Genomic DNA, 24,610 nt, shown 5'->3' on the forward strand with positions numbered 1-24,610 from the left:
GTCTGTAGCGTTGGTGGAATCGTAGGGGGCAGGGAAACAGGAGAGGTTAAAGAAATAATGTCATGGTCTCAGCCTGGAGGCTCCAGGGTTTTGGTTTTTTGGACTTTTTTTGGACTTTCTTGATGGGTTTCTGTTCTGGGGTTTGAGTATTTCTAGTGTGTAGTTTAGTCTTCCCTGTCTTGTGCTCTGTTTCCCCGTGCACTTCCTGTTTTATTTTGTAATTTGTTTCCTTGTGTGTCTCAGTGTTTTGCTTCCTTTCTTGGTCCTGTGTCTGTGTGGTGATTGTCTGACTCGCCCTAATGTGTTTCACCTGTGTGCAATCACCCTTGCCTCCCTTGTCTATATTGTCTTTGTGCTTCCCTTTGTCTGTGTCGGTTCGTCTGTTTATCTCTGGGTTTGTCATCATCTGGTCGCGTTGCCTGTTAATGTCTGCTTCGTCCCCAAGCTGTTCATGTTGCCTGTTGTCATCCCCTGTGCTTTGTTTTGGCCTGCTGTTCCTTGTGGTTCCCTGTGCTTGTTTTTTAAGTTCTTTTGTTTAATAAACCTGTCTGCACCGTCTCCCAAGTGTTGGCTGCATTTTGGGTCCAGCTGAACCCTGACTACCCTGACAGTTGTGACAAATAAAATCTAAGAGGGAAGATCAAGGCAGAAAGCCACTACTCCAGGACTACCTCATCTGAGTTGTGCTTCTACTCTTAGATTCAGACTAATCTTTTTTCCCTTATTTATTATTTAGAGCGCACAAATTATTCTTTTGTCAATTTTCACTTCATGTAAATATTTAATTATTTGTTTACTAATTTATTTGTTTTTTTATTTCTTTATTTTCTTTTACTTGTTCACCTTGGATAATGTTCAAACCCCAAAGACAATCCTTAAATATTATTTTAAAATATCTTTTTTATCATGAAAACGAGCACTGGCACAACAATCTGGCTCATAGATTAGTTTAAAACAAGGTAGACTGTTTCACAAAAATAAAGACTGATTCAATTTAAGACAAAAGATGAGACACCTTACCCCCAAGCTAACTCAGCCCTAAGACCAATGTTACCATGGTAACAATCAATGACACCCAAATGGGATTTTTCTTTTTATAGTAACAATCTACAAGTAAAACATCCCTGTAACTGTTGAATTCTTCCAAAAGACAAATATTTTCTGCTGAGTGGTTGGATGTGGTTCCTTGGTTGGCCTTTTTTTTATATATATATTGAAAAAAGGCTTAATTTACCCAGAATTCATTGTACCACAGTCTGGGTTAAGAGAGGTCAAGAACTGAACAGCTTTGTGCAATGGATGAATTTACATGTCTATCTGAGGTCTGACTATCTGTTATATCTAAGCCACAGTCACAGTCTGTCTTTGTGAAACCAAGATCAACGATTCAACTAAACAATTCACTTCAAAGCTCCATCTCCACTATGTGTTCATCTGCCACACCAACAGCACTTGTTGACCAAGTGACCTCAACGACCCACTTGACCTTAACGACCCACGGGTGACACGAACGACACACAGAGGTTTCAGGAGAACTGACAAAGCCTCTTGGATGAAGCAGAAAACCTCTTGAAGTACTCCTGGATAAATGACACCAATCACCTTTGAGTTCACAGTGTTATTCATTATTATAGTGGCTGGATATTATTTGCACTGGTGATAAATTACTTTCTCATACGTACTAGCTTGCGATGGTTGTTTCTCTTTATCTAAACATTTGAGAGGAGGCAAAAAAGAGAGAAACTCATCAATGACAAACATGCACAGCAGAGATTCTTCACTTTCTGATTTTGAATCCATACCTTGAGCCTCTTTTGCAGATTTCTTTTCAGCCTTTTCAGGTTTGCCTGCAACAGCAGAGACAGCCCTATTACAGCCTGACACATAACTCTCTATAATTGTGGTGTAGCTACATTTAATATTCTTGTGATATTATTCCCCTCTCAGCGTAATACGGCTTGACATGTCCCTAATGATAACTTTATCACATAGAAAGACGTCTATTTAATCACATAATATGCAACAACATTTTCAAGAGGTGTGATTTCTACTGAAAGATGCCAGTAGAGACCTAATATCATTAAATATAACAGTTTGTTTGGAGAAAAATCTCTTCTCTACTTACTCTCTTTCTCTTACTCATCACTTTGACGTAAGTAGAATCATGCTGCTTTCAAATGTAGCTTGTGGGGTTGTATTTTCATTGTGTGATATTCAGTTCACTGCCTTGAGGTTTGACTAATGGAACGTGACTGAGAATAAAACAGTAGGTGAGGAAGCCTTGTTACGTTTTCAAATTAATGATTTTATTTTTCCTGCATTTGCTTGCAACATTTTGGAAACTACCCTTTGTCGCTGTCTTAGAAGAATTAGATGAGAGGATTGATGTCACTCTCAGGTCTGTCTGGTCAGAAGACTGCAGCTTAGGTTAGCTTAGCTTAGCTTAGCAAATATTTGTTGGCCAGGATCAACACCTACCTGAAATCTCACACTAACAACAAGACAAAGTAGTGCAGCACATAACCACCTGTAACACCACAACTTCTCATTGTTACACTTCTATTTTTGTGTGGTTTAAATGTGGCATGTCAGTTATTGAGCTTTAGATGTGCTGGTAGGTAGATTCTGTTCCCTCTGGACACAACCAACTAGCCATTTCCTGTTGTTTCCAGTCTAAACGCAAAAGCTCAGCTAAGCTAAGCTAAGCTAAGCTAACCTTCACCTGGATGTATCCCTACTATTACTAGACAGACGTGAGAGTTAACAATAAAGTTTTCTCCAAATGTTGAACTAATGCTTTGAAAAGGTCAGTGTATAGTATCTCTCAACTCCTGAGCTTTGAGAAAATGTATCCTCAGAAAAACAAGGTTTTGAATCCCACATCAATGTCTCATTCACGTGGAAGCAGCTACAGGACATGGATTTAAAATACAATTAAACAAACAAAAAAGTACAAGCAAATACAACTTACTTTTCTTATCTGCCACTGATTTTGATCTTGTCTTAGCTGAAAATAAAACGGACAGACATACAAAGTTTCAGTACAAGAGTCTCTGCTCCACAGAGAAATCCTAAATGCTCAAGGTAAATAGTTGGATCCCACATTAGAGACACAACAGTATGACCTGGTTCAGACGAAGACCTGGCAGGTTTCTCCTCTTTGGCCTGAGACGTGACATTCGCCCTCTTGATGGTTTCTAGTCTTGTTCTCAGTCTGAGCGGCTGTGGACGTGGTTCTGGATCTGGATCTGTTGAAGACACATTAACACTTGGATTTAAATTTATATCAGTTGGACCAAACTGCGGTTAAGCATCGGCATTAACATAAAATAATCGAAATCTTAAGTCAAGTACAACATTTCATTTTAGAAAACATGTTGATAGCTTTACCTTTCTTGGAAGTAGATGTCTTGGCTTTGCTCTTGACAGGTGACACTTCTGAGAGGAGCAAAATAATTAGTTTCCATTCATGAATGACTTTATGCAAATTACTGAACATCAGTGTGTGTGGTTACCTGTCTTTTCAGAGGATGATTTCCTCTTCTGTTGCACAGCTGCAGGCTCTAACATAATAAATTGTGATTAGTGGCCTGAATAATTGTCTTTCATAGTTAAAGATTAACTTCACATTAAAGATGGAGATGAGTATCGTTGAGTTGATTTTCATATAATTTTCTGATGTTTTACCTTTCTTAGCCGTTTTGGTTTTCTCTTTCACCGGCTCTGTAGAAACAAACATTGTCAAATATTGTTACCAAATTAAATTTATTCAAGAACTTAATACAACCACGCATCAACCTTGTTTTTCCCACAATATATGAATATCATATTCTACAAAAATGTTCAGTACCTTTCTTAGCTACTGTAGGACTTTTGACTTTCTCTTTTTTTGCAGCTGACTCTGTCACAACAAATACATAATGAGAACATTATATTCATCAAGACATGTAGATCCATAGTTAAAGGTCCCATATTCCTGGTTTTTCTCTTATGGCTGGAGCAGTGACCGCTTTGTTGTGACATCACAAAGTTCCAGAAGTCCTGACGGCTGGTTTTAAGGCTCAGTTTCTGAATACAGGCTGTGTGCATTTCTCTCTGGACTGAGGCTTTGATACTTTCACAGTATTAATATAGAACCTAGAGCTGATCTATAATCACACTAAACATGGACAGAGACCTTTATACTATATGGGACCTCTTTGTAGTGGCTGCTTTGATTGTGTCTTTTGAATCAGCAGCATCTAAAATTGGCAAATGTGTTGATTTATGTTATTCATATCTGGCTCACGATTGTAGATCTGTGTGTATATTTACAACAAAGCAAAGCTCCAATTTGCTGCCTGTGTCATTCATAACAACATTCGAGTGTAGAGCAGTGAAAACACCAAACTAGCCGGCTGTAAACATAAATTACCTTTCTTTGTTTTCTCTTTGACCGCTGCTGGCTCTGAGGGGATAATTGGAGTGAAATGGCCATACAGACTTAATTTTCCATAATGAATACATTCATACAGCACATTATGTCATTGTACATCAGTGTTAAGTGCTGCAGCTGTAGTTAGTTACGCGGAATATTCCAGTTAGCTGACAAATTAAGCATTTAGTGGATCAGGGGACTCATACAGCACCTTTGTCTGAATCAGCAGTCTTTGTTTTCTTCTTTGCAGCTGGAAAATGATCACATATTAATTATTGTATCGTTCGGTGCAGTAATTAAGGAGGACATAATTACATTTTTTGATTATTAAATAATCACATCGCTTGTACCTTTCTTGGTAGGAGCACCCTTCACTTGTTCCTCAACAGTCACTGCATCTTTAATGAAAAGAGTTTAGATGAATTATGAAATTAAGATTTCATTTAAATTATAGTTACAGCAGCAGTGTAACATTTCAAATCTTAATCATTCATTCATATCCTGAGGCTAAGATATGTGTTTATACTGTTTATTTCAATAATGTTTCCAAGTTCTGAAGAAAGAACAGAAGAACTTTATTACAGTTAAATTTACGTTGGTAAAGATTTTGATTTGAGATGAAAACTCATCATTTACTCTCGGTAGACCCAAATACTTAATGTTTTAAACACATAAACTTCAATTTGCATAAAATAAAAAACTAAACTGCAACACAATCTCACTGATGTGGGATTAGGATACCAAAGGAAATAGAACAGAGAAGTTTAGTAGTGGTGAGTTTCAGAGCTTTTAGAATTTCTCCCTTAACTCTTAAGACAAGTTTATATGGAGAGGGCTCCACACATTATAGGACTTCAGACTGGTTTACATAGAGAGGAAATATTAAAGTAAACGAATCATAGAACAATAGAAAGTATTTTAAAAGAAATTATAAAGATAAAAAACAGAAATAAAAAAGAACAAGATGTAACTGCAAAGTGTAAAATGATGAGTCTTTCAAGATCAGCCAAAAAATAAATAAAAGTTTTTAACCTGCATTTAAAAAAGATAAAAGTCAGGGCAAGTCTTACAGGCTCCACCTCCTCTGTTTTGCAGAGGAACCTCATTTTTACCATTTTGTTCCTGGAATTCATCTTTAATACTTGACACTGGATTGTATCTCTGAAGCATGGGATCATTTATTCCAGAATAAAGTCTGTTTCTCTCTCTTTTGTGTGCTTTTAACCCATCCTGTTTTTTCATGTGAAACTATATTGTAAATATAAAATTATAAATGTTTTTTTTTTTTTGGATTTGAGTGACAAGATTTACCCGATTTCTCTCAAATTCTGTAAATGAAGATTTACATCTGCATTTATAGTGGTTTCCTTTTTCCGTAATTAAAAAATATATACTGTACATGTACGTATAAATATAATACGAGGCTCAGCTTTGATGAAATGAACTACCACACTCTTCCTCACCTTGGACCAGAGCTGCAGCTGGCTGGGCTTCAGCAGCTGGAGTCTGGACCTCAGGCTGAACAGGAGCCTCTTGTTCTGGGGCCTCAGGCTGGACTGGTTCACCTGGTTGAGCTGGTTCTGGTTGAGGCTGCATCACCGGCTGCGGTGGCGGTGGATATGGTTGATATTGAGCGTACAGCCCAGGAGGAGGTGGAGGTTGCTGTTGGTAAACAGGATGCATCTGTGGAGCTCCAGGATGGACGGTCAGAACAGGAGCAGACGGAGCTGAATTTTAATACAAATGATATGTTTTTTATCTTCCAGCAGAAGGAGACAGGAAAACTGAAGGAAAATGACATCACACTGGTTGAGTATAAAATCACAGGAAGAGTCTTTTACGGACGTTACATCGCTGATAAATACCTGACATGGTTGGAGGAGGGTAGGGGTTGTCTGTGACGATGTGATGAACTGGAAGATAAAGAGTTCATTAGACATTTTTAACAGGTTGAGTTATAAAAATGAATTTCCTCTGTGTGATAACTTTTCAAACTGCTTCCATAGTCTTTGCTACTCACCATACCAGCCGGGAGGGGACGGGCAGTAGACTGGTGCAGGCCTGCAGGGGCCAACTGAAACAGACAGGACAGAAGACACTTGGTTTTTTGAATCTTCCAAAATGACAATTTGGCTTCAGTGCAATAAAGTTATCAAACAGATGTTCCTCCATTCCCTTTAAATCATAGTGAAAATAATAGGTTTACCTTCTTGTCCAGATTCTGGGACCTCTTCTTGTTTTTTGGTCTCTGTCTCTGTCAGTGTAAACAGTCAGATGTGAAAACAAGTCGTCCCCACATGGTCATGAATATTTTACCGTCTCTTATCACAGAATGAGTGTAAATGACCTGTTTTGGACGTCTTGGTCTTCTCCTCTCTCTTGGCTTTTTATTGTAAATTGAAAATAGAAAAAACATAAATTAAAATTGTGACAGAAATAGTGAAAAAGTAAAGGTAGACTGGATATGGCTGGTAGACGTGTCAGATATCGGTTTTACAACTATTTGTTGTAACCATTCTCGTTATCATCCTGCAACACTCTTTGCAGTTTTCTCATGATTTCACCTCAGTCCCAGACACAGTCATTATGTTCAGTGATTCACAGTGAGGCCATCAGATGTCTGGAGTCAGTGTCAGTACCTCTGAACAGAGCAGGAATTCTCCTGACCCTCTTGATTTTCGGCTGCAGACCTGCAATTCTGGGAAGACCTGGATACAGCACATGCAAGTGTTATCATGTTTTACTTCTCAGTAAGAACAAGTATTGATTAATGCATTTAGTTGTGGTATAAAGATGGTATTTTGGAGTGTTCAGTGTTACCCTTCCTTGGTGGTTTTTCATCTTCATGGTCTGGAATTAAAAATTAACAAGGATAAAAGCTTCACAATGCTTCATTAAAATGATCACTAATTGTTCATTATAGTCACAAAAACATTAACGAGTTTCAAATTTGTGGTGATTAAAGACTTTCCTGCCCTGATTTCTGCCTCTGAAGTAGCATTTAGCCTCCAGTCTACTCCATCAGTGAGTGTTTAGCTGTAGCTTAAGAGATGCAGGTTGCTCAAAGACACTTATCATACATTAACTTTATTTGCATTTGTTGTTTTGTCTGGTGGCTCTAACGGGAATCCCTTCAGTCAAAACCTGAAATGTGTCTCGTCACCTTTTTTCCTTCTCACAGCTGAAACCCTCTTGGGAGCATCTGAAAACACAAACATGAGATCACAGATTTAAAGTTACACTAGGCTTCGACAGCAAACACCAGACTTCTCACAGTGATGTATGTCTGCCGCTGCTCCACAGACAGCAGGATACAAACCTGCATTTATCGTACCAACCTGAAGTTTATATTCTACCACTATCAGCAGATATAAAATAACTCACAGAGAAAATATTGAATCCAAAGTTTCTGCTACTGAACTAAATCCAAATGCAACAGGTGCAAATCTAACACAATAAAAATACATACTGTATGTGTGCGGAGCTGTTTTTCTACACATTTGATCTCGACACTAATATCAAATTTGTGCCATTATTTTTGAATTAACTCATGTCTGCAAACTAACTAAACATAATTCAACTCTATGGGAGAGAAAATACTGAAACTGACTGATCGATACTAAATAAGAAAGGCAAGTGCAATCACATTTCAATCAAACTTTAAAGCTGTTTGTAATGATAATATTTCTATAAATAAATTGTTGAGCACTCAATCAAATGCACGGCTGAAAAAAATAGTTTTCATGCAACAAATGAACTTAATAAATTGGATTACTGGCCTAAACAATGCTTTACGATACATGTTATTGTCTCTGTTACATATAAAGTTCCTTAGGTGTAGATATAACATCTACAAAGTAAAAACAGAATGAATAGAAAACAGTGCTTTAACTTTATTTTGTACAAAAATAAATGAATAAATGAATAAAGATAGAAAGAAATGGACCTATCAGTACATGTTGAATGACTCTCCGATCTTTAAAATGTTTCTTAGGTATTCAGTATTTTATAATTGCATTATATTATTATAAAAATACCTGTCTGAATCTCTGCTCCTTTGTGACAATTTGATTATTTTGTTATTAGTGTCAATCTGAGGCCACCATTAACAGCAACAGGATCTCCTCCTGGTCTCCACTAGTGGTACCAAACAATACTGAACTCCCCTCAGCAGTGACAGTGAATGTATTAAGATAAAGATGTGAGAGTTTCACAGACCTTTCTTCTCTGTGCTCTTGGTTGCAGACTCTTTGGTCTTGGCAGAGTGCATACAGGAACACACTGAAATCACAAAGCAGACGGTTAGACTCACATTGAATTTATATGTTACAATTAATACGATAAAATAGCTGTAATCGTCCAAAGTCTATGACCTGTGGCTTCCTCCTCGGGTTCAGGCAAAGGCTTAATCACATCCACCGTCGCCTTCTCCTCATCGTCATCTTCATCGTACTCCTCTTTTTCATCTTCTGGCTCATCGACAGGTTTCTGTGTTCCAGCCATCGACTCTTCATCGTCTCCCTGCTGCTCCTCCTCGAGAGCAGCAGGCTGACTGGTAACTGAGGGTGAAAGCAGCAACATGCATTTGTAAGATGTGAAATAAGGTGACTGACTACATTCACAGTTATGGACTGATAAATAACATACAGAGTTTTCATACTTAACCACGATGAGAGACATATTAAAGGGATAGTTTGACGTTTTAGATCTTTATTTTGTCCCCGTCGCTCATGTGGAACAAATGTAGGTGTCATGTTTCATAAAGTCAGTCTTTTCCTTCAGACTGGGCAGGAAGCTTCAGGCTCAGCTAATGGAAAACAAATCTAAAACTTCCCAAAACTACAGCACACCGGCATAAAATTGTAGAATGCTCAAAACAGCAACAAAAAAATTTAATGAAGAACTTTGTGATTTGGTGCTTTCAATAAATTTACACAGCAGAGGAGAAATAACAACCAAAGTGTGGGTAAAAAGCACATCATTTAGCAATAAAGTGAAAAGAATGATCCAAAATGATGTTGGCTTGGATGAACCATTCAATGCATTTAATTTCATGTTTAACTTCCTTTATTTTAAATGAGGATTGTGTGTAGTTGACAGGCTGAAGCTCTTGTATGAAGTGAAGTATGACTGTGAGAGGGAAAATCGCAGAAACAATAGATTTCATTTGCTACATAATATCAGAGATAGTCAGATAGAGAACCTCTGAATTTCTTTAAAAGGGTTTTATACAGTATAAGACAAGGTTTAATGCATAAAAAATACATAAAACTGGCAGTTCCATACATGAATGGTCCTCTAGAAATACTAAACATCAAATGTATGCACTTCACTTCAGCTACAGTGATGGCAATACCTATAAATCTTAACTAAAGGTTTTCAAAAGGAACCCATAGATGAGAGACATTTCAATAATGTTTTCGTTCATGTTGCTTTAACAGTATGTAAAACATAGAAACATAATAGATGTGATAGTCACCGATTTCTTCCGACTCATCCTCCTCAGTCTGGTCTTCATCATCAGCCTGGCTGATCTCGTCCTCGTCCTCGTCCTCATCCCCATCTGCCTCAGTCTTTACTGCCGCCTCGTGGACAGTGAAGGCTGCTGCAGTGGTGGCTATACACACACACACACACACACACACACACACACACACACACACACACACCAAGCTAAATGTAACATTTAAAGACTTTTTTAACGACCATATAAAACGTAATTTATTACTGGTTCTACAAACAGCTACAGTATAAAGGATATCAATGAAAACCTGTGGAGACAATATGACCTAGAGTTATTTACAACATATATTCATTTGTTGACATTTATATAAATTTTTGTCAGCACTTTGCACCTGTGTCTAACAATGATTCCAGATAATATTATTAATTAATCATCAAACACAACCGGGACCTAGATAAGCAGCACAAAATAGATGGATTGGTCGACCAGTAAATAATAAACAATGTATTGAACATTCCAACATCTAAAACCATAGCACCCAGGATTTTACAGTTTTCATATACAAAAACGGCAGGCTGGAAAAATAGAAGACTTTTGCGAATTACATTTAAGATTTTTACATTATTATTTTTACTAAGGCCTTTTTTAAGGGAACTGAAATCAGTGCTTTTTCAGATGAATACTGAAATACATTTCCAATACAGGAAAAATTTGAATGTAACTGTTTTTACATGCCTATTGTGATATGTCGGGCAACATTGTAGGTTAGGAAAGTTAGCTGGATTTTATTTAACCTGATAAAATATATTATATTTAGTTATTTCTATTTTTTGATAGCAATTTTTAATCATCTATTTATTTGTCTCTGCTAATACATTTCTTAAAAAAATCATATTTAAAATATAATAAATATGTACAACGGAGCACACTACAAATCCACATTTACACTTCTCCTTTTCTTTAATATGTTATTGCATTATTATATTATCAATATAATTGATGTAATATTGATTTAAAAGGGTCATTTACTTCTTGACATTGATTATAATTTGAATGGAAACCTGGCAGCCAATCAGTAACGAGTAAAAAGGTAATATAACTCACAATCAAAGTAACCAGTGATGCTGCACTATACCTGTAAGCAAGACGTCACCAACATCATCGTCATCTTCATTATCTTCATCATCATCATCATCATCATCATCATCATCATCATCATCATCTTCATCATCCTCACTGACTAAGGACTCTGATGTGATTTCATCTTTTTCAGTGTCAAGAAATGTTTCTTTGATCTCTTCTTCCCGATCAAAGGTGAACTCAAACGAGCTGGTATCAATATCAATATCTTTATCATCATCATCATCGTCGTCTGTCGTATCATAGGAGACGTCATCACTGAAGACAGTCTCTCCAACAGACTCTTCATCTGTTTTAAGAGTAATGTCGTCATCATCATCGCCTAAGACTCCACTGTCTGTACTCTCAAAGGGAGAGACATCAACTTCCTTATAATCATCATCATCATCTTCATCATCATCTGTCTCCTTTTCAATGACATCATCAAGTTTGTCATGATCATCGTCAAGGTCAATGTGGACGTCTATGTCAAGGTCGCTGTCAATGTCGAGGTCATAGTCTTTGAGGTCACTGTCTTCCTCGTCATGTTCATCATCTGCAAAGTGCTCAGAGGAGGCAACAGAGATGTCCTCATCTGAACTGTCCAGATCATCATCATCATCATCATCATCATCATCATCATCCTCCTCATCATCATCCTCATCCTCATCAGTGTCTTCAGCAACTTTAATGTCTTCTTCCAGATCTTTGTCGTCGTCTTTGACAGCAGGCTGAGGAGGAAGATCAAGCTCCAGGTCGTCATCGCTGTCTTCTGCAATGACATCATCGCTATCAGATGTTGCGACACCCTCAGCTAATCTATCGTCTTCATCATCATCGTCGTCATCATCCTTCTCGTCTCCCTCTTCGCTGGAAAGAAGTTCAGATTCAGTGACATCTGAGGTGTCAGTGAATGCATCATCACTGGTATCGTCTTCATCATGTTCTTCATCGTCTTTTTCATCATCATCGACAGGTCGAGCGACGTCTTTGTCGCTGTCTTTGACATCAACAGGTGAGTCAGACTCAGAATCAGGAGATGCTGCCGACTCTTCATCCTCAGAAGTGGAAATAGGTTCAGGAGAAACTTCTTCATCATCATCATCATCATCATCATCATCATCATCATCATCAGCATCAGCATCAGCAGCTTCCTCAGCAGACTCTTTGACATCATCTTCATCTTCATCGTCTTCATCCACCTCTTCTACTGCCTCCTGTTTTGATTCACCTTCATCATCTTCATCATCTTCATCAGTTTCCTCCTCCTCCTTTTTCTTTTTGTCCATTTCCTCCACTGCATCTGCTCCTGCCTCTTCTTCTTCGTCTTCCTCATCATCTTCAACTCCGCCTACCTCTTCCTCCACTCCTTCCTCCTCCTCCTCCTCCTCCTCATACTCTTCCTCCTCATAATCTTCCTCCTCCTCATAATCTTCCTCCTCCTCATAATATTCCTCCTCCTCATACGCCCCTTCCTCCTCTAGTTCTTCCTCCTCTTCTTCCTCCTCTTCCTCCTCCTCCCCAGCAGTCTCCTCTTCGTCTCCCTCCTCTCCCTCCTCCTCTTCCTCCTCCACAACTTCAGCCACTGGTGTTTTCTTCTTTGCTTGCATCTCTAAGACTGTAAAAAAAAAAGTCATCAAAAATCATGTTTATGGTTGCCTGTTGAGTTTCTCTCTATAATATTGTAAGGTCTCGACCTCACCCTTGGGATAATGTATGTTATGACAAATAAAATTGAGTTGAAAAATTGAATTTCCCTGAAGCAAGGGGGGCAAGAATGGGAAACGTTAATCTTCCACATTAAGAATATTTACGGTGCTGTAAGTGGTGATGAAATGACAACAACTGAAATCAACTAAAAATATATCATGCACCACAGTCTACAGAATGGTCACTAACTTGGTCTGTTTGTCGTTTGGTGCTGGGAAAGTAGTATGCAGTGGCTTTATCAGAGCTTTTTATCAGCTGCCTGCTGCTGCAGTGAACAACACTGATTAAAGTGTGAGAGTTAACAGCAAAGAAAACCACAACAATGAGCTAAAAGATAATACAACACTACGTAAAGCTGAGGGAAACTACTTCAAGGTTGAGTTAATGGGTACATATAAAAAGGTTACGATACCAAAGTAATTCCTGAAGTGTAAATGAATGCTAACACTTAGCTCGTGAAGTAGCTATTAAAAGGAAATTGGCCACCATTAGCACTTTAAGCAGTCAAGCTAAAATGTACATGAATATCTTCAACAAAGAGGTACAGACCTTTACTTCGAGACGGTAGAAATTCTCCTAGAATACAAAAAGAGAAATGGAAAATCAGCAACATAAAAGAACAAAAATACAGATTTCACTGGATAAAACATGCTAAAGTTTAGATACACATACACATACAGTATATTATAACTTTCATTAGAAGTTTAATAGGTTAGTGGCAGCAGTTAGCAAAGAAAGTTAGTAAGAAACAGAATCTTTTTAGAAAGGAAAGTTAGCTATATCAGTGCAGCTAGTGAAGATAAACATCACATTGGTCGAGTACTGTGGTTTCCTGCTTGGTGCCTTCATTAGTCTACTGTTACAGGGTGGGGACAGGACTCATCAGTCATTATATTTGTAGAGTTAATCTACACATACCCACAAATAAAGCCATTGTAGACATTGTACCTTTTGCTTTCTTAATCTTCACCTCCACTTCCTCCTCCTCCTCCTCCTCCTCCAACCATCTTGAATCTTTGAGATGGTTCATACATAAAGTCAGTTTAAAACTACCACCATGATGATAACCAACTGGCCATGTGGTCACCTAGATCCATGTATGTCTGTTATAGCAAAACTATGTCTGTGAAAGTAGCAGCTTCTTGCAGCGGCATTATTTTCCATCAGTTTTCATCTATTTCATCTATAAATCTTTTGTTTGCAAAAGATCTATAGATCAAAATAGAAAGATTCTTTAAGACACATCATGAAAAATTGCAGTACATGTGCTGTTCATTCATCAAAGCAGCATCTTTTGTGGGTTTTTAAATGATCACCAGAACAACCATGAGATAAACTTTAGGTACACCAGACTTATAAGTGTGGGAAATACATTTCTGGGTGTAGATTGTACATGAGCAGTTAAAAATCACTCCTTCCTGAGGAGCTTACATTGATTGTTCTAATAATAATGTAAAGGACAGCACATGTAATGAAGTGCAGCATGAACAAGACATTCAAAAAGCAGCGAGCAGTCATTTCTTGTTCTATAGCTGTATGATCATTGCAAAAGGAAATAAAATCAAAAACAGTAGCAGTACAAACCTTTTTTTCTTACTGCGTATAGATTTCCTAGAGAAGAGTAGAGAGAAATGAGTATGAAATAACAATACTATAATATATCAGGAGCTCCATGTGTGTTTTTTTCTACCATGTGCAGAGTGACTGTACCTTCATCTTCTTCAGGCGCGATCAGGTTCGCAGCAAATTTTAATATTACACTGATCACATTTGCTGTTTCCTCCACAGCATCATTCACCGCCTTCACGGGGTCCGAGCCGATCTTGGTGAGGCCTCCTGGTGGAGCAGGGACATGAACACAACAGCTGATTTAGTCACTCATTTTTTGGCTGAAGTTGTTTTCCTAGTTGTTCTTGACCAAACAAAACAAATGCATTATCAGTAAGAGCCTCTTACCTCTCACTTTTACATTTCCTCAGTGCAGACAAAGCTCTCATTCTCAAACGTGAACTCTACAGCGAAAGGTTAAACTGAGGTGGGGCAACACCAACTAAACTCATTTCATGAATTTATCAATGTCACATTCTGAGTGGTTGTAACCCACCTTCCAGTTTAACCATTGCAAAAGGCCTTCTACATAGCATACTGATGTGCAAATAGCCTTTACCAAAAATCACATTGACCCTCATTCATCGAGTTACCATTCATCAACATAAAAAAAGAAATTCCACATCACATTAAAGTCTTAAAGGCTACTAAATAAGATTTTAAAAGAAAATCTCAAAATTTCTACACTAACAGCTGTTGCATGTACAGCTGAATCTGAGCTGACATCAAATCTCTGCTCATTTATTTCTTTATACTATTAGAGGTTTTCAGGAGTCTCACAGTCCTTGAATATGCCGATGTTTCCAAGTCAGTCTGATGAAGGAGGGCCAGTGTTCCCAGTGCAAATACCATCAAAACATGATTTCATTTGAATCAGGGCTGTCACATAGATCTGAGTCTCCGGTGAAAGGCTGAGAAACTCTCAACCGGTGAACATGTTCGATTTTTATTGTAGCTGTGGTGTGAAATGTATAAACTCTGTATTCAATATATCAGTTAAACATGATTCCACTTTTGTTTGTTTTTATATCTTTCTTAAACAAGTCAAAATTTTTTGTACATCTCACAATTATTATCCCTGAATGCAACCAGGTTTACACAAAAGGCAAACTGGCAAAATAAACACTAGGAATTATAAAATAAATACATATCATACAGAAAAGTATAGCAGTAAAATGCATTTTAAAACACAGAGGTAGAGATTTCAGAAGAGCTTGATTTATCTAATTTTGTCGACAGGATCAGAACACTGATGTTTGTTACATCAAGCTTGCCTGAAGTTCAAATATTCAAAACCAAAAGTTTTTTTCTCTTTTCAGGAAGGAAAATCCTTATTTTGGTTTTTCAAATATTTGAACCAGAGTTTTTTTCCTCTTCACACAGAAATATGCAAGTAACAGAAACAAATACATATATCTACAACGTAAAACTACAAGCTACCCTTGACATCATGTTACTGTACACCTGAACACTTGAGTAAGTACCAGAAAGAAAGCAGGACTGTCTAACATTGATAGCTAATATTAGCGGTCAATATTAGGTTGTTAGTGGTTTTTATCAGCAAAAGGCTTCTGGTCTGAGCAGTTAGTATCAGGTAAGGTGCCTTGCCTCTATGCCCTGAATCCTTTAAAACCTTCCTGACGGCAGGAGGTGGGTGACCTGGTTGGATGAGAAAAATAGTGGTAATAAGCAACAACATTAAGCACAAAGAGGAGAGAAGGAGGGCGGAAGAAGAGAGGGAGAAAAAAGCAGTGGTAGTGTGAGATAAAAAATATTCCTGTGTTCACACTGTGACGGTATGATGATGATAAAGTAGTTATGGCCTGTCACCTGGCAACACAATATTAATTTCAATGACCACTGTGACAGAAAGAACAAAAGAGGACTTGGTATTTCTCTTAAAATCAATTCACACATTGATTTGTCCTCATGCTTCTTTTGTCCTCTTGTTCAAGATGACATTGTGAATAAAGAAGATATTTCATTATCAGTATTGCAGTCTAGGAAAATGTATGGAGTCCTATGTTTAGCTGTTGCCAGGCTATTCCAGTTTTCTTCATGGATTTCTTTTAATTTAAGGTGAAAATCTCATATAAAAATTTGGGAAATGATGGTAGGTGTTCATGTTAGGGTTAGAAATATTGAATGATAATTAGAAGTTGAACACAACAGAAATTAATTAAATGATGGAAGCATTGTTTGTTTTAATGTTATGAGGAGAAATTGAACCAATGCTTGCATCTTAGTGATGAAGTTGTTACAGAAAAACATATGAACAAGTAACATTAGTAGATTTTATATCAGGGCAGTTTGATGTGTTGTACAGAAACATAAAGATAAAAGAATCATAGGAAAATTATGAAAAAGAAAGAAGAGAGAGATACAAAAACAATATCAATGATAAGACAGTACATTTAAAACAACATGACTTTATGCTAAGCTAACACAAAAGATCTTTCCAGCTTCAGGATGAACATCTGATTGGAGACCACTTAAAAAAGCCTGTGAGAAAGAAGCACGTCTTTCTGTTTGCATGACACCTATGCAGACAAAATTGTCATTAAATAAACTGGCATATCCACCTGCAGCTAAGTCGTCACATTGCTGACCAACATGGCATTAGGTTACAACACCTTCTCAGTTTCCTGTTGGCACTGTTTCATCAGGTCTATCTTTGAAAGACAGTTTCCACATCTCTACATCATAAAAGACTACCGTATATAAACAGCTGTTGATCTCACAAAGTAGGACAAGATAAAAGGTTCTTAAGAATGTCATCCTGCACACAGAAATGAACAGTAGCCTATGTTGCTTCAATAACTGGCACATCTCTAAGTTGCACCAGATGCATATTGGTAGTCTGGTTGCTAGACTACCTGGATGTTAAACTTGTGACCACTGAGATGTTTTTGTTTTGGTTTTTTGCCTCTAATTGGATCTAAATCTCATTTCAAATTCACAGAAATTCTAACTGTCAGAACAGAGCTCATCTCGTAGCCATATGCATATGCAGTGTGAGCCACAGCCGGCCCACATTTGGTCCTCTAGTGCAACAATACGCCTGATCTGCCTGACTAACCTGACTTGTATGATAATGTATATTCATCATACACTTCCATACAACATGTAGTCTGGAAGAAGCAAAAACCCATTTCTCTATGGCTGTTCTTCAGTGTCTGACTCCAGTGAATACACCCCTGTATCTGAAACCAAGAAGCTTGGAGGTGACATAGGGCAGAACCACAAAACGAACAACAAACACCTCTCCATACCTGAGATGGTCTTGTAGTCCAGCAGATCAAACATGATGACAAAAACACAAGACCATGTAATGATGAGAGCCAGAACTAAGATCCAGGCCAGCGGGGAGCTGAAAGTAGAGTAGAGGTCATCTGTGAACGTTTTCTTGGGGGTCCGTGCAGACGGCGACCCGGCGTCTACGTTCTTATTGTCGATGACCATGGTGGTGGTGGTGGTCGACGACCGTGCTGTGAGGTACAATATGAGAATCCATGGTCAGATACAGTGCATCAAATGTGGCTGATAGAACAGTACTAAATTAATACATTTCCACAAAGTCACACTGCTAGCTGGCCTGTGCAGCCAGTGTTTTAATATTAGAAGTATTCAGTGTTGTTTACATTGTTTTGATATAATTCTCTTAATTATAATTATCTTGCCGGTTTATTAGGTACATCTACTAATGGAGGCTGTACTGAAGTGCTGTTGAACTGTAATGCAACGTACTGAGAGCCTGAGCTGTTTCCAATATTTTGTCAACCCCATATACAGTTGTATGCAAAAACTAAAAAGTTGACATTTGAAGAAAGGCTCATTTTTAATATCTGTTTGCTGTGGGGGTTTAATTTATTTCATCCCACTTGAAAACATGTAATCTGCCTGGGGGGGGGGGCAACCTTTGAATACAACTGTATTGGAATTTAAATATCAGAAACACAACTCAGTATAATGCAATACAGTTCAACAGCACTACAAACTACATCCTCCAAAGTGACAATGAAGTCAATCAACACCTCTCTGAAACAGTTTCAACAAAAACTGAACATTATAACCTTCTTTTAGACAGGTTTTACTGCATTAGGCTATATCAGTTTTAACATTGTGGACCTAATAAACTTAAAACTCCCTTTATTCTCATGGTGGTTCTGTTGTGAGGTTGAATTGACAACATTTCAATTCAATGCAGTTTATATTCTTGATTTACATGTGAATAAATTAATCACATTGTGCTTACAACTTGATCATGGGTTCAATAGAGGGTATTATAATGACTAAGAGTTTACACAGAGCTTTGAAAACATGTTACAAAGTGATTGAGGCAAAACAGACAACCAGATTAAACAGTTAAACTACAATTGTAGAGAGCAGCAGGTCGCAATAACAACACTTAACAGCAAAGTATTCAGACGATTAGGTATTAAAGTTTGGAGTAACTTTGATGTAACAGACAGGAGTAAATAAAAAGATAATGTGTGTTTAAAGAATTGTTTAAAGAATGTCGGCCACTCGGGGCTAGGGGACTGAAGACAAACCAAGCTAGCCTTGACATATTGCTAGCACGAAGTTGTTACGCTAAGGAGTTAGCAAACAGCTGCCCCTCATACTTCCATATCTACCTGACACAGAGGGGCATTAGCCTTCGTTTGAAGTAAAGTTGGCCTCCACCTGACGTGTGAGTCCAATATTTCAGCTCTGTTGCTTCTACAACAACTCTGAGAAGAATATCTGTCTCTTTAACTGCTAATATTAGATGTTTCACTTTTTTCGCTACTAAGCTAGTTGCTAACTGGTGCTGAGCTAGTAGCATTTTGTGGGTTTATGACAGATGGAGGGTGATTAAAGAATTGAGACAAAACAATCGAGCAAAGAATTAACGAAGGATGTAAAAAAAAAAAAAAAAAAAGCCCAAAGTTTCCTGATTTCAGTATTATAGTATTCTGCCACCAGTGTTGAAAAGCACATTCTTTAAATTTGGTGTTATTTTAGCTCTAATCCTAACCTTAACCTCAACTCTAAACAATTAGCGTTCAGTTAAACATTGTGTTGCCATAGCAGCAGCAGCCGCAGCAGCAGCATCTGGCAATGGACTGACGTTAAATCTGTAATTTTGTCAAATATGTGACCAAGGAAATATTGAGAGGTATCTTCTATTATCTCTTTAAATGCCTTTGTTGCTACATTGTCTGTATGTGTTACCTATTTATATTTGTTTTACGACTGTTGAAGCGTGAATTAGTTCATTTATTCTTAGCATAGCATAGCATGAGGTACAATATGGTAATTTGACCATAGTCTATTGTTTTGTGAATCCTGTTTCCTTGTTACTGTACAAGCCTTAACTAATTTGTATTTTTAGTTCCCTGGATAGCTGTACACTTACAGCTTATATTCTGATAACTAATTTCTCAGTACATAAACATTTTCCAGTATTCATACATGTCTAGCACTATGATTTATATTTCGAGTTACAGTTCATGCCACAGGGTGTGATTTTCAGAAGAAAGTGTCTACCTGAAGTTGTGTGGAAAGTGGGTCAAGTAGCATTTAGGGTCAGAAAGTTGACAGCTACATTTCTAACTAGTTTCCAAACAGACTCTTAACACTGACCCAGTCTTGCACTTTTTTTAATATGGAAACGGCGCTATCTGTTTTGTGTTTTAATTTGCTTGAAATTAGTTATAAAGTTTATGATAATACAACATAGTAAGACACAACAAGTAGTCTACCTGTAAGCAATCATTTTCAACAGTGCATCATTTTAATGACTCTCTTTCATAAAGATATAAGACAGTGGATTCATTTAGTCTCATTTTGTCATAAAGTGCTAGTTGCTAATGTCACTGTGGCTGTGTTAGGAGAGTTCAGACCACCTGTTGACTCTCTTCAGCTCACATTTGGCAGCTACTGTAGATTACTCCTTTACTGCTGGCTCAAACAGCTTAGCAGCACTCTAAACACACACAGACACGCACACACGTCTGTCTAACTTCATTACTCTGACTCCAACAGGTCAGTTCAAAATATGAGGGACCACATTTGAAGCCTCCCAGAGGCTGCTGTGGGACGACTGTCATGACACTGGACGGCTGAAGGTTTTAGTAAGTGTGACTAAATGTCCTGAAAAATGTCAATGGGGTTACTTGTCCTTTTTTTCAAATGTAAAGTAAAAGTAAAATAATTCTTATTTTAGAAAATAATATAAAGAAAAATTCTGTGCATGGCAAATTAATGGATGGCCCCTCTGCAATATGAACTTTTTAAGCAGTATGATATACGGCCCAAGGATGATGATGTCAGTCTTTCTGCCTGTCCCAAGCAACTCCCAATTTTGGTAACCCTTTAAACATTTATCTAGTGTCACCACTCCCATTAGATTTTCACCTTAAACAGCGTTATGGTCACTGAGCCTGAAACTAAAAAGCAAATTGCTGGATTTTCATATCATTTGTGTAACACAAGAGATAAGACATGAGTAACTTTCATGCGTGACAAAATGTTCAAAAATATTTAGAAGACAGGGAGTATAAGCTACAATATTCATTATAGCAAATTTCATAATATAAAAATATAATCAGGATAAAGGTTTTGTATTGACGTCATATAATGTAATAACATAAGTCATAATACATGTCATGTCATACTTCTTTTGCACACTAATGTCGTGCTAGATAGCCTATGTTAACAAGCAGCCAGGCTAATAATAACCATCATAAATGTACCTTGATTGGTTCACGCATAGATGGATATTTTATGAGCTAATACACTAGATACATTTAGGAATTTACTGTTAATAAACAGTGTAACAGTGTAAATTAGAAATAGTAAATTAACTAATTGTAAATTAGAATTAGCCAGTATGCAAGTTAATGAAGAGATGGTAAATAGCCTACGTACACAAACTACAAATAGAAACATCCCAGTCACAGTTACACTTCCTTTAAGCTGCACTCATTAATATTAACCCTAAATAACTAACCCTAGCCCTAACAGCACAAACTCTTCAGTGTTTGAGGTGTTGCCAAAGTTATTTTTTGACTTTTTGAGTGAGTCATTATGCTACAGATCCAACAAGCTGCACTGCTGCACAGTCTTCCTCTGAGAGACATGATCCACAGCCCTTTGACTGTCAATCACTGGGGAGAGTCACTGGAATAGCTGATGCAGGACATTTCAGCAGCAGTTACAGTTAAGAGAGTTTTGCTTTTTCTTTCAGGCTTGGGTGGATGGATTTGACCACATACTGTAGTCATGTGATGATGTCTGCTGATAGTTGGTCAGTTTGTGCAACACTTTGGTTTAGATTATTGTATCTTTAAAACCACTGGCCAGATTGCTATGAAATATGGGACCCCAGTGACCATCAATCTAGCTCTGTCAACTCACATTTTTTACTCATTGGCCATCTTGTTAAATAGATATTGTGGTTTTATGTTTGTGAATTTACATTGTTGTGCAGCACTAATGTAAAATCCACTCTCCATTTCCTTTTTTTAGTGGTATACAATAAACCACTGAAACACTGTTCCTGACCCTTTGACCTTTTCTGACCATTGTGAACTTCTTCAGCAAAACCCTCAGATCAGATGTCAAAATTACACACAAAATATCTAATCAACCCTTTTTAGACTTGGCCACCACTTTCAAAATAAATCCAACTCTAAATGGTTTGACCAACCATCCATGTACGATTCCTCCTTTTATGGCTGACTTGTCTCCACACTGCGGATGAGATTTCTGTTGTTATTCTCACTGGGTATCCATGGCAGCTCAGCTCAGAGCGGTCATTAAGAGCCTGTGGTTACCTATCCGGTCAGAATACAGGGAACTGTAGTCATAACATGTCCTTAATAAGAGAACATAGCTGAACCTTGATGCTATTAATCAGGTTAGCAGCTTGATTGAAGCTGTTTCCATGTCTCCATCTAGCATTAGTGCATCTGGTGTTATGTTAGTCTGGACACTGCAGACTGTCCATTCATTTTTTGTTTTTCCACTTTTTCCTATGGGATTGTCTCCATTTAAAGTCAGATATTTATATTTGATATTGGCTCACTACCTCACAGAAACCAATTCACTTCCTTAACTATGGACTGTTGTGTAAACACTTTGTCAACACTTCTGACTGACCTGATCTGTGTATTCACTTGACAGTCATAACTCCCATAATTACTCTTAGACAAAAACTTGCTGCCAAGAAGAAGCTATAGATTCAACAGCCTTTGAATATAAACGGAACAAGCATCATAATATCAGCACATCTCATATTTGCACAGATAAACCAAGCTAAAAGTTATAGCACGTTTTCCAAAATGCTTTAACATGAAGATCTTTCTTGTGCATAACAAGTCACTGGTAAAATATTATGGGCTGTTATTGTGGTTTCAAAACATTTCATTTTGTGATCTTGACTTTTATCACCATTTATTTTTTCTTGTAGTAAGGAGATAATTAAGAGGTAACTGTAAGCCAACAGTTATTTACATTGTTAATTGGATTCTTTAAAGAATAAATAATACCATGAGAATACAAGTTTTGAGTGTGAAAAGTTCATTCTTGACCTTTGGAAACAGCTGCGTGAAAAAAATATTCTAATACATGTTTCCCTTACAAGCTTGTTTCAGAGCTTTCAACCAATGCTACAGTCTTCATCAGTGAATGGCCTTTACTGATTGAGACCATGATGCGACTGATAACTCCAGACCTTGTGTAAAAGGACCTTGTGTTCAGATTATATTGTTATTTTGTCAAACATAATATTTAACAGAGACAATACACTATTTATGTTATTATTTCAAGAAAACAATGATTTGTTCCAGATAACTGGGTAATTATCCTTTAATTATCCCTTAATTAATACCAATGCATGAAGTAATCCTACTCCAAAAGCCTATCATAAAGGTGCGAGTTGTCCCGCCTTCACAAGCGCATTGATGCAAACTGGAGAATCAAGTACATTCCCGCATGGTGCTGAGATTCTGTTTAATCAGCCAAATGAAGTGAAAACACCTGTGTAGGTGCATCATTGAGCTGTGCCGTTCATGAGATTTCAGGACTGCAAGCTTGAAATCTTCAATGGCAACCACAGCTGCTCTCTGCTTCCACACCCGTCCGTCTCCTCATTTCAGTATCCACAGACAAAAAACAGTTAAAATAGTATCCCAGCAGTGTCAGTCCATGTGGTTACATGCTACAGGAGGCACAGTGTTGATGCTGACTGATCTTATACAGAACAGTAGATGTCACAGGGGTCTTAAAGCTGCATTACAAATAGCAGATACATGATAGCGGCATATTTTTAGATGCTTCCAATCATGAAATCCCCCTACACACCAGATAGCACAACATCACAGAGTCTGTGTGCAAAACAAAACACACACCACTTCATATCTACACCATGAGAGTCTTCTATTATGTAATACAATTGACTGGTAATACTTAATGTGATGATACTTTACCTTCAACTGCTTCAGTCATAGTTTCAGAATAAAAGTCAGATTCCAACAGTAAATCCTTTGTGCAGATTATGTTGCCATGAAAACAAATATTTATATTAGATCCTCAACTCGTCTGTGTAATTTAATCCCAGTCTTTAATTCCAACCCACCAACGTCATGTGAATGGCTGGTGCTGAGGATATGTGGAAAATCTGAACCCCTTTGGCCACCGCTGGTAACACTACACCTCTTTTTCCATTCTCAGGACTTAATTCTGCACTTTTCTTTTGTTGTTCCAGAAGTCAAAAACTCTTGATGGGTCCAGATGACTGTGAGGTGGTCCTGATAGGTGACTTCTGTCCCAGTGGATGACTCTGAGGAGACAGACGGAGACCAAGTTGAGGTGGTCAGTGTCTTTACCCTTTGCTTGGTTGGGGCTGGTGTGGTAGATAGAGCAGCCTGTACCCCCCCCCTCCCTCTAAAAGCTCTGACAGAATTAGATCGACCACGGGGACTGACAGACGATGCAAGGGAAAGAGGGAAGAGATATTGGGAGAGAGAGCTTCAAGGTAACTTTATCCCACCAGCCAATGTTGCTGCTGGAGTCTAGTGATTACAGTGTGGACAGTGGTTTTCACACTGCTTAAACTTGAACATTTTTCTCTTTATTTGTTATTGTCAAAAACCTTCAATTGCCACCTATAAAACTCTAAATCTAATTAGGTACTGTTGCATTCACGCTATGTGTCTGAGCGTCAGGCCCAGAGTTATTCTTAGAGCGGATCGCTGCTGCTGGTATTCTGCTTCGCCTTTTTAGGCTAGAGGCGTGACTTTAAC

The 24,610-nt window shown here is 37.8% G+C and overlaps 1 protein-coding gene across 9 annotated transcripts in view; it reads right to left on the minus strand.

Moving 5' to 3' along the window:
- LOC111672554 (uncharacterized) overlaps positions 1-24,223 on the minus strand; it is a 33,191-nt gene extending 8,968 nt beyond the window's left edge. For 2 of the 9 annotated variants that reach the window (XM_087180332.1, XM_087180338.1), the window contains exons 1-29: positions 23,795-24,223; positions 17,591-17,806; positions 15,927-15,977; positions 14,421-14,546; positions 14,295-14,321; positions 13,260-13,286; positions 11,017-12,618; positions 9,897-10,034; positions 8,791-8,976; positions 8,636-8,698; positions 7,581-7,619; positions 7,238-7,267; positions 7,057-7,125; positions 6,765-6,800; positions 6,624-6,671; positions 6,438-6,491; positions 6,283-6,330; positions 5,881-6,144; positions 4,768-4,815; positions 4,629-4,667; positions 4,415-4,447; positions 3,851-3,901; positions 3,688-3,723; positions 3,516-3,563; positions 3,391-3,438; positions 3,126-3,248; positions 2,972-3,007; positions 1,803-1,847; positions 1,683-1,709 (exon numbers count right to left, since the gene is read on the minus strand). In XM_087180332.1, the coding sequence (XP_087036458.1) occupies positions 1,683-1,709; positions 1,803-1,847; positions 2,972-3,007; positions 3,126-3,248; positions 3,391-3,438; positions 3,516-3,563; positions 3,688-3,723; positions 3,851-3,901; positions 4,415-4,447; positions 4,629-4,667; positions 4,768-4,815; positions 5,881-6,144; positions 6,283-6,330; positions 6,438-6,491; positions 6,624-6,671; positions 6,765-6,800; positions 7,057-7,125; positions 7,238-7,267; positions 7,581-7,619; positions 8,636-8,698; positions 8,791-8,976; positions 9,897-10,034; positions 11,017-12,618; positions 13,260-13,286; positions 14,295-14,321; positions 14,421-14,546; positions 15,927-15,977; positions 17,591-17,806; positions 23,795-23,813 (3,577 nt within the window). In that variant the 5' untranslated portion in view covers positions 23,814-24,223. Of the gene's footprint in view, positions 1-1,682; positions 1,710-1,802; positions 1,848-2,971; positions 3,008-3,125; positions 3,249-3,390; positions 3,439-3,515; positions 3,564-3,687; positions 3,724-3,850; positions 3,902-4,414; positions 4,448-4,628; positions 4,668-4,767; positions 4,816-5,880; positions 6,145-6,282; positions 6,331-6,437; positions 6,492-6,623; positions 6,672-6,764; positions 6,801-7,056; positions 7,126-7,237; positions 7,268-7,580; positions 7,620-8,635; positions 8,699-8,790; positions 8,977-9,896; positions 10,035-11,016; positions 12,619-13,259; positions 13,289-14,294; positions 14,322-14,420; positions 14,547-15,926; positions 15,978-17,590; positions 17,807-23,345; positions 23,557-23,794 lie in introns of those variants that run through there. The other 7 variants (XM_087180333.1, XM_087180335.1, XM_087180340.1 and 4 more) reach the window with 7 other exon arrangements.
- Between the last annotated feature and the right edge of the window lie 387 nt (positions 24,224-24,610).

The sequence above is a fragment of the Seriola lalandi genome, unplaced genomic scaffold (genome assembly GCF_002814215.2).
Source record: "Seriola lalandi dorsalis isolate HSWRI2012SDOR001 ecotype SW California unplaced genomic scaffold, Sedor1 jcf7180002054901, whole genome shotgun sequence".
NCBI classification, from domain to species: Eukaryota; Metazoa; Chordata; class Actinopteri; order Carangiformes; family Carangidae; genus Seriola; species Seriola lalandi.